Below are 12,127 nucleotides of genomic sequence, written 5' to 3'. Positions count from 1 at the left end.
TAGATTTTCGTTTATTTATTTTGTTTTTGTTAAAGAATACATATGTTGTTGTTTTTTTAATTAATATGGCAAAAATTGGTCGGGACTATTTTATATCCCTTGAATATTGGTCGTGACATGTCACGACCGTCCATACCCAAACCTACGCCCATGATATATATATATATATATATATATATATATATATATATATATATATATATATATAAAGTCAAACTTTTCAGATTCGCTTCTGAAGCAAATTTTTGAGAGAATGTATCCCTTTATCCATAAAACCATAAAAGTTTGACATTATAAAAATCGCTTTTGTTAAAACTGTCAAATTAAAATTTAAATGGTGGTAAAAATATATTCCTGCGAGGTGCGAGCGTCTATTGCAATAACTCTGAAACTAGCACTTAATGAAGTCAGTTTATTTGTCCCCGCAGCTGCCAACTTTATTAAGTCAGGTGTGCCATGGGCAGACAGAGGAGCACGCAGCCGCCGGACTAAAGCCGTAAATGTCACAACAGGGCGCAATTTTCTTGAACAAGCACGAGCTCTGTGTTTAAACGAGATGGATTAGGTCAAACCTGGTGCTTTGTGCAGTGAGACACAGACTGCGTGTGTGGGAGAAAGAGAGAGAGTACGAAAGAACGCGTGTCTGCTCTGAGCTCCGGTTTTTACGGATGACAGGATGTTGCTGTCTTTACGCACAGATTCGCTTTGTCTCTGCTCGGATTCAATTTATTCCCCCAAGTTACTGAGCGCTAAATGTCGGCTTCGTTGAGACGCAGCAGAATATTGTTGTGATTTTTCTTATTGGGACGGAACGGGACTTTCTGATTCGTCCTTTATTGTGGCTGTGTTTTATTTTTTTCTTCTTACGGTGGAGAATATATCCTTTGAATCTGACCTGGGCGTTTCAGAAGAGAAACTTCGGAGGTGCAGGATGGACATACCTGTAGTCTTTTTGCTCATCCACCTGACCCAGACTCAGATTAAAGGTACTTTAAAAGACTATATCTGCATGTCATGTTTTCGTATAACGCTGTTTTTTCTTCACTTTAAGATAGCACGCTGTCTTTAAAAGGCACCGCTCTAACTTCCTTTTGTAATTTTTTTTTTTGCCCTGTATTTATGGCAGTTTACAAACAAATCAAGGCAACAATATTATTAATAGGTAACAGTTAAATAACACTTTCTTTGTAAATGTTTGTCTGAATTTCCAGTGAACTTGTTGTGGACACTGCACACACTACCTTGCGTGATTTCAGTGGGACAGGAATCTAATTTCGTTAGTGCTTTGTCCTGCTCCCCTGCAGAGACAGCAGGTGAGAAGGTGAAATTGGCTCTCATTGTCCAATCCTTACAAAGAAATAAGACTAGGATGAGGTTAGCTTTGTGTGCAATATTTGCACGCATATGAAAAAAAAAAATTCAATAATGTGAATATGTTATGGACAATTTTTTATATTTGGCTCTGGACTAGATCAAATGTTCACAGGCTGTTTCTGGACACACTTCCAGAGCTTGTTGTATGTAAAGTAATTTTATGTAAAACTCGTGCTGTATTCATTCCCATCACCCGTACCCATTCACATTTCCTGCAGTGTCTGACGCTACCTGACTCATTCTTATCCTCAGGAGGAGAAACTGTGTGAAAACTTTTATTTCATGTTGCATATACTGTAGGTGACCAGTTCCATTAAAAGTTCCATTATTTTTGTAATTGAGTTGTGAGGATGGAGAAAAAGAATAGAGGGAGACTGAGAAAGAATCAGGACAGACAGGGGAAGGCAACAGGTAGGTCTAATATTAGGCAGAAGTTGGAACAGTCCACTTTGATTAATTTCAAAATATATATAATATTTTATAATAAAACAAAGTATATTAGCAAGACCTGTAATTTGCTTAAAGTGATTCAATAATGTTCTTCTAATTTCTGTTTCACTATTTAGTTAAATGTTAAATTATTACTATCTGAATAACAAAAAATAAACAAGCTTCTTTATTTTGTGTGTTATAATCTGTTATGAATACAGTACACAGTTCAGATAACAGTGAGTTCTCATTAGTAGTAACTTAAAGTAAACTGAATATTTACAAGCCTCCTCTTCACCCACTTTGAGAAGTTTTTTTTTTTTTCCATCCCTACAACATCTTCATCTCTCTCCGTCTTCCGCCTCTCTTTCCTGCCTCTCCATCTTTGTCTCCCTGTCATCAGATAACACGATTCAAATGAAAAGTTTCGCGCCCCGGCGCGTCCTCGAAGGGGCGCGCACTGTAGCGCCAACGTGTGCGTCAAGTAGAAAAGCCACACTTTGCTGGGCTCCCGCGCTCTCAGCTAACTCAAACCTCTGAAGGCGCGACTTTAGTGTGTGTGTGTGGGCGTGGGTGTGTGTGTGTGAGCGACAGCAGGGGAGGAGAAAGAGAGGAGCCTAATCAGTGCTGTGCCTCTTTTATTGATTATGTCATTTACACAGCCAGAGCTGTTAAAATGCTGACTAGAAAGAATTGCTCCGCCATCGCTTTGGCGCCCGTATGCGCTTCATATAGCGCACCCATTTGTGCGTCAGTGACAACATAACATGATATAAACAGGCCTGTCACAATAACAAAATTTGCAAGACGATAAATTGTCCCTGTATTTTTCGTGATAGACGTTAATATTGTTGTTTTGAGACCATTTTTAAGTAATATAATAGAAGTGGCAAGTTTGCTCCCACAAAGACCAATAAATTTTAATTTTGGACACAACAGTAAGCAGGAAGTGGAAGATATTTTAATATCAACTTAAAACCATAAATGAAATAGAAATTAAGAAAAATACACACATCTGTGAAACCATAGATAAAATGGATCTGGTTTCCGTAAACAAAATTTCCCTTCAAAAAACATTAATCGAATGTAAATTAGGCTCTTTTTAATTTACCATGCAATTAATTAATTGCATATTGAAAAGTTTAAATAAAAAAAGTTGATTTTGCATAATACCCTCTCATCTGAAACAAATACAAATCTGAAAAGTGTGTTGTGCATTTGTATTCACCTCCATCCATCTTCTCATCAACTAACCAGTTTATTTGTCCTTGCTGAAGAAAAGCATATCCACTGCATGATTTGGGTTTTATTTTTTGACTGGTGTAGTGTTGTTTTAAAAAAAAAAAAAAAAATTATTTATTGTACATTGCAAAATTTTGATTTCGGTTTCAATTGATCAGAACCTCTGTGTAGTTTTCACCGTGGCCTGTGGGAAACTTTAAACTTTTTTCTGTTAAATGCTTTTTAACAGTGACTTCATTCCCATAAAACCAGATGTGTTGAGTGCACATCTAACAGTGGTCTTCTCAACACACTCTCCAGCTTGACTTGTGGATTTCTGCAGCTCATTTTTAATGCTTTTTAAAGCATTAAAAACAACCCTGGGCTGTTTTTAATGCTTTCTTTGTCCTGTCTGTCAGTTTAGGTCCAAGTTTTCATAGTTTTGTATTACAGCCACGATTGTACATTCTTGGATGACGCATACCTGTGAGGCGGTACATAAGATGTTAGTAAAATTAATTGAGGTTTGGAATTGCAATAAGACAAAGTGAAAAGGGTAAACATTTGTGTAAATTAGTTTCACATGGCCTTTTTCAGCCCTTATTCACACTGCAGAAACACTGAACTGCATGACCCCTTTTTAATCCTTATGTTGTAAACTTCCACATTATTGGCTCAGAAAAATATAAATCGAGTCAGAATCAAAACAAGAAATAAATTGACATGATTCACATTTAACTCAAGCTTCAGATAAGTGGAATCCTTCCCTATAAAAACCGAGAACCCATGAGGCATACATAGGACTCCTCACTTTTGTCCAGTTTTTTTATTATGTGTCAGAGAGAAGAGACAATTGTCTTACATTCACACAATTCCAGTTAAGTTGACAGAAGACAGAGGAGAAAGAGTCAGGATCCTGCCAGCCATAAAATTTATTGGAGAATATTTTTTATATTGTTTTTTAACTCAGTGAAAATCTTATTGTTATTGCTATTTTTTTAATTAAAGAATCTTTATTATTAAAGCATTTATTTAAAACATTCCCAGTAATTTAATGTAGTCTTAAATTTGCATGAATGCTGATTTATTAGCCTGTTTGTTGCCTTCCTGCACAATTCTGCTTGATTCTCATCTCCCTTTACTGCTCTGCCTGGAGTTTCTCGCATTGAGCTCGATTTCTGTGGCAGAATTTTATCCTGGCCAATGAATGAACGGAAGGAGAAATTCTGAATGACGTCGAGTTTCTGCACTGTTTTTGAATTGTAAGCTACCTATGGTTGGCAATGAGGAAGTGAACAAAGACATTCAGTCACACTTCAAAATATTGAGCAATTAAAATCGAAACAAGAGGAATGTATAAGACGTTTAATTGCTGACAAAGATGCTGTTAGGCTCGGCTCTTCTCTCTTCACAGTGAGGGATGGCTGTTTACAGCGCAAGCAATTTCTGCTAAACTTCATCAAACTGGCGCGTTACATACGCACGGCTAAGCGTTAGCGATTGCATAAAATCAGATCCAGTCAATAGCCGGGGGTCCAGGCCCTCTTTATGAAGCAAAGCGTAGAGCAAACAGTGTCTTCCATTTATTTGGTTCATCAGTAAGTTACTGACATTGAACATTTTCTAATGTTTGATCTCCAGTCAAAGTTTGGCACCAGACCCCAAAATGCAGTACAGACACATCAGAGTGCAGATGCTTCATGTGCTGAGGCTCCATGTTAAATTTAATCATGTCTGAACTGCACAAGAAGACTTTCATAATGCCAGTAGACTTAATAATATCTATTATTGTCTTGGTGTAGGTGGAGGCTGTGCCTAGCAGTGTAATTGAAATATTTCCAATGTGCAAGTGAAACAGTTTTATACAGAGAATAATACACAAATGAGAAACAGAACATGACTTTCCTGATAGAGGTGGTCTGTAACTCTCAGACACAATAATTTGCTTGGTTTGTCAGCAGCAAGCCAACTGTTGACAGACCAACTCCAGTTTTGGAAAGGAAAGGAGAGTAACAGCAGAGACGATGTAAACTCAATGACAGTAAAAACAGCTAATTGTTTTCAGTTTTTTCTTGGCAGCTTAAATGAGCTTATTAAAGTCAAACTTTAAAAAAAAAAAAGAAATCATCCTTTCTATGTGTCCTATAATCATTTTTCTTTGTGTTTTTCATCAAACCCACAAGGGGCAAATTTACAAATCATTTAAGCTTATTCAGGAAGTGTTTATGTAATTTTGTTTCCAATTCATGCTGATCTACTTGGCTTCATTTAACTTGCCTGCTTATGTCCTGCTGCTCTTCTACGACAGTTTTAGTGTTCCTGCAGTTTTAATGTTCCTGTATATATCATCTGTTTGCACAAATACAAAAAACACAAGTCGGAGAGAAACACTTCGTTTCACTTTATGTAGAATATTTAAATAAGTAGATCTCATCTGTCTCTACCTCTTACTTTGCTGTGGATGCCCTGGAAATTTCTTCACTTTAAGGACTATTCTTGTCTCCAACACAGTTTCCTTTCCATTTTGATAATGCTTGTACAAAAAAAGAAATCTGGCACCTGACAAGTCTGAAGTGATTAGTCTAAAGTGTTGCCTGTCAGGAGCGGACGTACAAAGGAAGAGATTCTTCATGTGTAAAAGTCTGCTTGGAAACCAAAAAAGAAAATACTTTCAATGACTTCCTATAAATGTTATTTATAATTTTTTTAATTGCATTCTGTTTTCTGTCTGTTTTTACGTGTTCTAATTCTCTACTGTTATTGTTTTTTTCCCCCCACACGTCCCAAAACATTCCATCATCATTCCTGTTTTGTTCCGGTGTTCTCTGACTGTGTACCAGTTTTTGTGTGGACTACCAACATCCCAGTCAAAATTTATAGGGTTGGGCAGAGAAAGACTGAGTGATTTCATTGGATTAGCCCAATCTCCTTCATGAAAATCAACCAATAGGTAGAATTGGTCAATAAAAAGAATTTATAATAGACTTTTTTGATTAAATTATGTTCTGACAGCCTTTGGCCGGACTATAAATGCGCATCAACCCACCAAGCGTTGCTGGGTACGCCAGAAGGTCAGTCCATTTCAGTATTTAACACACTGCACCAAGCAGATAGCGAGATGCATTGAGAACTTGTTCAGGTCAGAGATAATGCTCTAATTGAAATATATTTTTTCTTTGATTTAAATGTCTGCATCAAGGGGTCGGCTTTGTGAATTGTAATTTGTCAAAATAAGAGATGGGCTTCCGATTTTTCTGTCACCGTTTTAAAGGGGCAAAACTATATAAAATCAACTTTTTTGAGCTTTACATGATGCTTTATCTCATCAAAAACATACCTAGAGTGTTGCCTTGAAATCCTTAAATCTCCATGGCAACCATGAAGCTGTGCAAAATGCCTGAGTGGATCTTGCTCTGCCTTCAAGGCACAGCTTCTCCTCAGAACTGCAATTTCTAAGTTTTCAAATTTCTTCTTCACAGAGCAACCAACTCCCACGGCTCCCCCACTCCGCTCCTTCAGACTATCCAGCAACAATTAGCAAATACCTGCTGAGCTCATTGTATGAGCTACTATTCAGTGCAGCGCTGGTAAAACATTGTTAGAGGGTTAATAGAGGAATGATGTTGTGATGACTTCCTGAAGGTGTTAAATCGGGAAGTAAAATTTCTTTTAAGTCATATGTTTAAGATTTTGATAACAACTTAAGGTAACATAGTTATTATAAAATGGCACTATGTGCCTATAAAAACACATAATATTGCCCCTTTAAAAAGATGGTCAAGGATGGAAAATATGTGGTTAACGCAACCCCCGATATAATCCAACATGTAAAAGTCAAAAACAATATGAAGATCAATCTGTAATGAATCAGAAATCTGCAAAGGTACAAATACTATTCCATGGTTTTTATGTGAGCTGAAAAGCTCACCTGAAATCCTTCAGCAGCTAAACCATTTTCATGCTTGTACAGCTTATGATAACCAACAAATCTGCTTGTGTAGCAGCATAAATTCATGCTCTTGACAGACAGCTTTGATTATTTAAATGAGCTGATTGCATATAATTTTGTGGACAGTGTTAAAACCTTAATCATAGAACTAAAATAGTACAGGAGCTATTTATCAGAATGAAATATAATTTGCAATACTTTGTAAATTTTCTTCATTATTCATCGGTTCCATGAGTAATGTGTTTTTTCATGCTGGATGCATAATTATGCAGATTGCACAGATGCACACAGGTATTTGTATGCAGGTATACAGATTTCTAAATTTGTCTTTTAGAATCTGTAATGCTTTTCTCTTCAGCTAGTTTTGATTATTGTCACATTGTTGATTTCCTCCACAGCTTTGCCTTTTATTGGGTTGTGCCCAGATGAATGAAACCTTTTATGATTAATTCCTCTTTGTCTGCTTAGTGTGATGCCTGTTGCTGATATTACTCATGAAAATGAGTACATTTCCCAGCGCGTCAGCTTTGAATTTAAAAGTGCCTCTTTGTTGTAACAGTTAAACAGATTTTCTGCACTCTTCATTTCTAGTTTTTAACAGATCTTGAGAGGAGACTGTATTACAGCCTAAAAGATACACAACCTATTAAATCCACTAAGGCAGAGTGATTTTTGGCCCCCACATCAGGCAAAGTTACGGTAATTAGCGGGCACCTTATCCCACAGAATGTTGCTACATAAATAGATCATTTATTGTATCTTTTTGCTCTGAAGAAATTTGGGAGGCAATCTTTCATCTTCAGATATTTGTACAGTGTCATTAACTTACATGCAAAAAGATTAAAGTAAAATTTTAAATGATGACAGACGGTCTCTGATAAGACTAAAAGAGAGGAAGAACAAGGGCAGACATGTAACTTCTCAGGAACTTTGAGGTGCGTCATCACATCATCATCTGCTTTGACTTTCTGAACTGTCACAAAAATGTGTGGTGTTTTTTCTGGCTTGAGTAAAATCTTTACTTGGAAGATATGGGGAATAGTCAATTCAGAGACTTTTTTACCCTCAGTGCTACTTACATACAATTTGGCGAGAGAAGTTGTTATAAAGTTTTATGAACCCCGTACTATAACTGTTATGCTTTTTAGGGATTAAATTACGGTAAATTAGCATGATTTAAAACTCAATTTTAGGTCTCAGATTAAATAAAAACTTTTACAAGAAGATGACAAACTTTCCTTTAATTCAGTGCTCATTATTTTTAGAAACTGGAGGTAAAAACAATCAGTTTGGCAGCTAATTGACAAAAAGAAAGACCTAAATAATTAAAAAAGAAGAAGTAGTCTTGTAAAATTCTGTTATTGAAATTCTGGTTAAATATAACAAGACAGAGCACTGAAAAATTCCTTAGAAACAGCAGTTTTATTTCCTTCACACTAAAACACACAACTGAGCTCAAAATGAAGAACCGCTGTGGAGAGCCTTGAGATCATCTTGTGGCTCCAGAACATTGCAAAGTGACTTTATTTTTTATTTTTTACCACAGCCAAAAGGCCAGCTCAGTGCCATGTCATTGCAATATGTTCAGCAAAAACTCTCCCTCTTTTGTACTTTGAACTTCTGCAGAGGATCACAGTGAAAGGAATATTTTATATGCACAAATCCTGATTCTTGTCTCAACATCATTGTAAACAAGTCTTTTTAACCATACTCCATTCTCTGAAGGCTTTTTGAAACATCATGTTTTGTTTGTGAATGCCTCACAATCTGATCTCCTATGCAGCATTGCAAACCATTGTTGGCAGGATTTATTTACACCTACTGGAAATATTTGAAGAATAAATAACATTTCAATGTTGAGTAAGTGACTGTTTATAAATTTACTAGGAAATTGCTGATTTATGCAGGGCATTAAATGACTTGACTCGAGTGTTTACTATTGTGGACAGCTTTTTAAAAGTTGTGAGTCTACTTTACCGGACTTTAAATATGTCCTTCCATAAATTGCCAGGTTTTGACTGCGCAATGCAAGTGAAACAAAAAAAAATCCACTTGACTGGCAGTCAGCCAGAAATGCAAAGATCTTGTGAATATCTTCTGAGTGCTTTTACAGCAGGGGTTTTGACCTCCCGTCTTTGAGAAGTGGTGTCCTGCAAGTTTTTATTTCAGTCAGATGACTGAAATACCTCCTCAACATGCAGTGAGGTTCTACAGACTCTAGCTAATGGCTTAATAATGTCATGCAGGTGAGATGAAGCAAAAACGAGTTATTTGTCCACTAAATTGGACATCATCGCTGGATATCTATTTTTGAAAATGTTTATAATTACAGTGAAATGAGAATTTTACAATAGGCAGTGCCTATGAATTTAACTCGGATGACATATCTTTAATAGTCACAAGTATATAAAACGCTTAGAATTGCAAATTATTCCAACAAACAGTTGTGAAAAATGGGTCACTCTGAGGATCTCTTTGCAATTTCACAGCATTCACTAAGTCCAAAAGGGGAATTTCCATACCACTAACATAATAATATCAATAGTGCATTTTATTTGTCAGTGCCTTTCAAAACACCCAAGGACACTTTACAACACTGAAACATTAAACAACATTAAGAAAACATTAAACAATTAAAAATGGCTATAAAATCACAAAGCCACAAAATAGCTAAAAAAATCATAGTGAGGAGGTCAACTTGAACAGATGAATTTTGAGTTGTGCTTCGAAGGTCAGACGTGACATCAATGTTTTTCTGAGTTGAGATATTTCTAATGGGGCCCTTGACTTTAACTTTACCACCAGATGTTGGCAATAACCTTAGCAATCCTCATATAGAAAGAAATGAAAGAATATTACTCCACCGCTGTTACAGGTTAAAACTGGTATAGGTATAGAAGATAATTACATAAATTTATTAAATACCTTGAGTAAAACCCTTTTTTGAAACATCTTGAAGATGTGTCTTGTGCAGAAAAACTAGTTATGTGCATTGCTCATTTATTACCCTTTTTATAGATTTTTTTTTTTAACTAGTTCACTTTATTGCATAGCAAGTAGACAGAAAACAGGGAGGAGAGATGTGGAGAAGATGAGCAACAAATGGCCCAAAACCGGGAATCGAGCCCAGGACAACCGCATTGAAGTCTGCTACCTCTGCACTTGGTCTGCATGCTCTAGCAATTGAACCACCCATGGCATGGTATTGCAGATGTGATGTGCAAAACCATTTTTCCTCCTAACATGGTGTGTGCAATAACATCCAAACAGTTCAGCTTTGTCCTGACCGAACTAGTTTCTCCCAGTATTTTCCTGACTTGTTCCAAGAATTCTCCAGCAAACATTTACAAAACTCCAACTTGATTTTCCTTCACTAGTGAAGTCCTGTGCATAGATGCTAATGCATTTGAGTGCATTTCTTATTGCTTAAATGTGAGAAACTGTCCCCACTATTTCCATGGCTTCCTGGAGTTCTCTGCTATTGCTCTGGGACAAGACTGAACTTTTATTTACTTTTTTGACTCTTCAGTCAGAAATCGTATGAGTAGATTCTGGAATTGGCTGCTTTATGGTCAAAATATATTCTTTCTGCTTCCAGAGTTAGGCTCCAACAGCACTTGCTGGACTATTCATGAAATTAGAAAGGCAGCTGTTACCATTTTAATTAGTATGTGTTTGTAACACTTGGTAATGAGAAGCATTTTAATAGGCCATCTGTTAATATTAAACCAGCTGATATAGGTTTGGACATGGCAGCAGGGATGCTTTCCCAATGGTTGGCTTCTTGACTTTCTGTCCCTTGATGTGTTTGCTTTTCATGTGTGTCTTTCAGATTTTTTCTGCCTATGACTTCATTTATGGACTAATTTGCTTTGATTTCTTTGTATGTGTGGATTACGTGTTGCCACATCTGGTATGGCTTTTATGCCAATGGCCCCATTAGAAATATTTAAGCTTAGAAAAATGTTGATCTGTTCAAGACTTTGCTATAATAACACTGACAAATGACTTTGGAACAAAGGAAAAGGGTAAGTAATTGGGAACAACTTCTACTCAGGGGAGTCTGAGAAGACAGTTCAACAATTTCAGTCAGACATTTGAGCAGGGACTCATCCAAAACTTGCAGGTCATGGGCCCCTACGGACCAGAATACCTTTGAGGCTTCAGGTAGTAGTAATTACTCATTGAGCCCTAGTTCCAATTCAACGAGATTCTACAAACCCAAAGAGAGATGGTGGAAGTAAAATAACCTATAAAAATGAAAAAGGCAGCTAATAATGACAGGGGATTGCTATGCACACAACTAAACATCCCTTCCCTCCACTGCAGCCTGAATGCTGAATGTTGAGTATGGGCAGAAATCCTTTGTAAGAAGGTCATGTGCTTGGATGATTTTATTTGGACTGGTCAGATATCTAAATATTTTCATCACACTTTTATCAGAAGCTGTGATCTTGTCTGGTTTTGAATTGAAGGTCTGACATCTAACCTCATTTAGGTCCAAGGAAGTTTTATTCTTTTATATTGTCAGAGTTACTAGAACTCCTGTTGGCGAATTATTGGACTTTATTTCAACCTGCAATGATTTCAGCAAAAACACTGTTTTACCGTTGAACAGGGGTCGTCAACCTTTACTATCCAAAGATCTATTTTTGCCCTCAATCCACCACCATATACAAGTTTAGAGCCACAAAACAACTTCTGTGTTATTGATAAATTTCTCCTAGAGTTTTTTTTTTTGTAAATTTGAAAAATAAATAAATAAATAAATAATCAATTTGTAGGTCTTAAAATTAAACTAAAAACGTTTTGAAAATGAAGAGGCAAATTTTCTTCCATGGGATTATGCTATTTGTGAAAATTAAAGAGCACATTTTCCAAACTGACAACAAAAAATAGATCTCAAACTCATTTCTGGTACATTTTTGTCATTCTGTTGTGGAAATTCAATAAAATGATTCCATGAACTTAGAAAAGGCTGCTAAAACCTGCATTTATAATTATATAGTTTTTTAAAAATTAACCGTGAATTCCCGGTATTCGCAATAACAGTCAGCCATGAATCGTTAAAATCTACAGATACTTAAGACGCCCTCTAAAAATGCACATTACTGCCTATTTTAATACTGAAATCACTAATTATACTTTAATATG

The 12,127-nt window shown here is 36.3% G+C and overlaps 1 protein-coding gene across 1 annotated transcript in view; it reads left to right on the top strand.

The window, feature by feature from the left end:
- The first annotated feature begins 498 nt into the window (after positions 1-498).
- rxfp2a (relaxin family peptide receptor 2a) overlaps positions 499-12,127 on the top strand; it is a 90,009-nt gene continuing 78,380 nt past the window's right edge. Inside the window, exon 1 of the mRNA XM_032577181.1 lies at positions 499-986. Within this exon, the coding sequence (XP_032433072.1) occupies positions 932-986 (55 nt within the window). The 5' untranslated portion in view covers positions 499-931. The remainder of the gene's footprint in view (positions 987-12,127) is intronic.

This window comes from Xiphophorus hellerii, chromosome 11, assembly GCF_003331165.1.
Source record: "Xiphophorus hellerii strain 12219 chromosome 11, Xiphophorus_hellerii-4.1, whole genome shotgun sequence".
NCBI lineage: Eukaryota > Metazoa > Chordata > Actinopteri > Cyprinodontiformes > Poeciliidae > Xiphophorus > Xiphophorus hellerii.
Note: the sequence above shows the minus strand (reverse complement) of the source record. Positions and strands in the feature narration are given on the sequence as shown.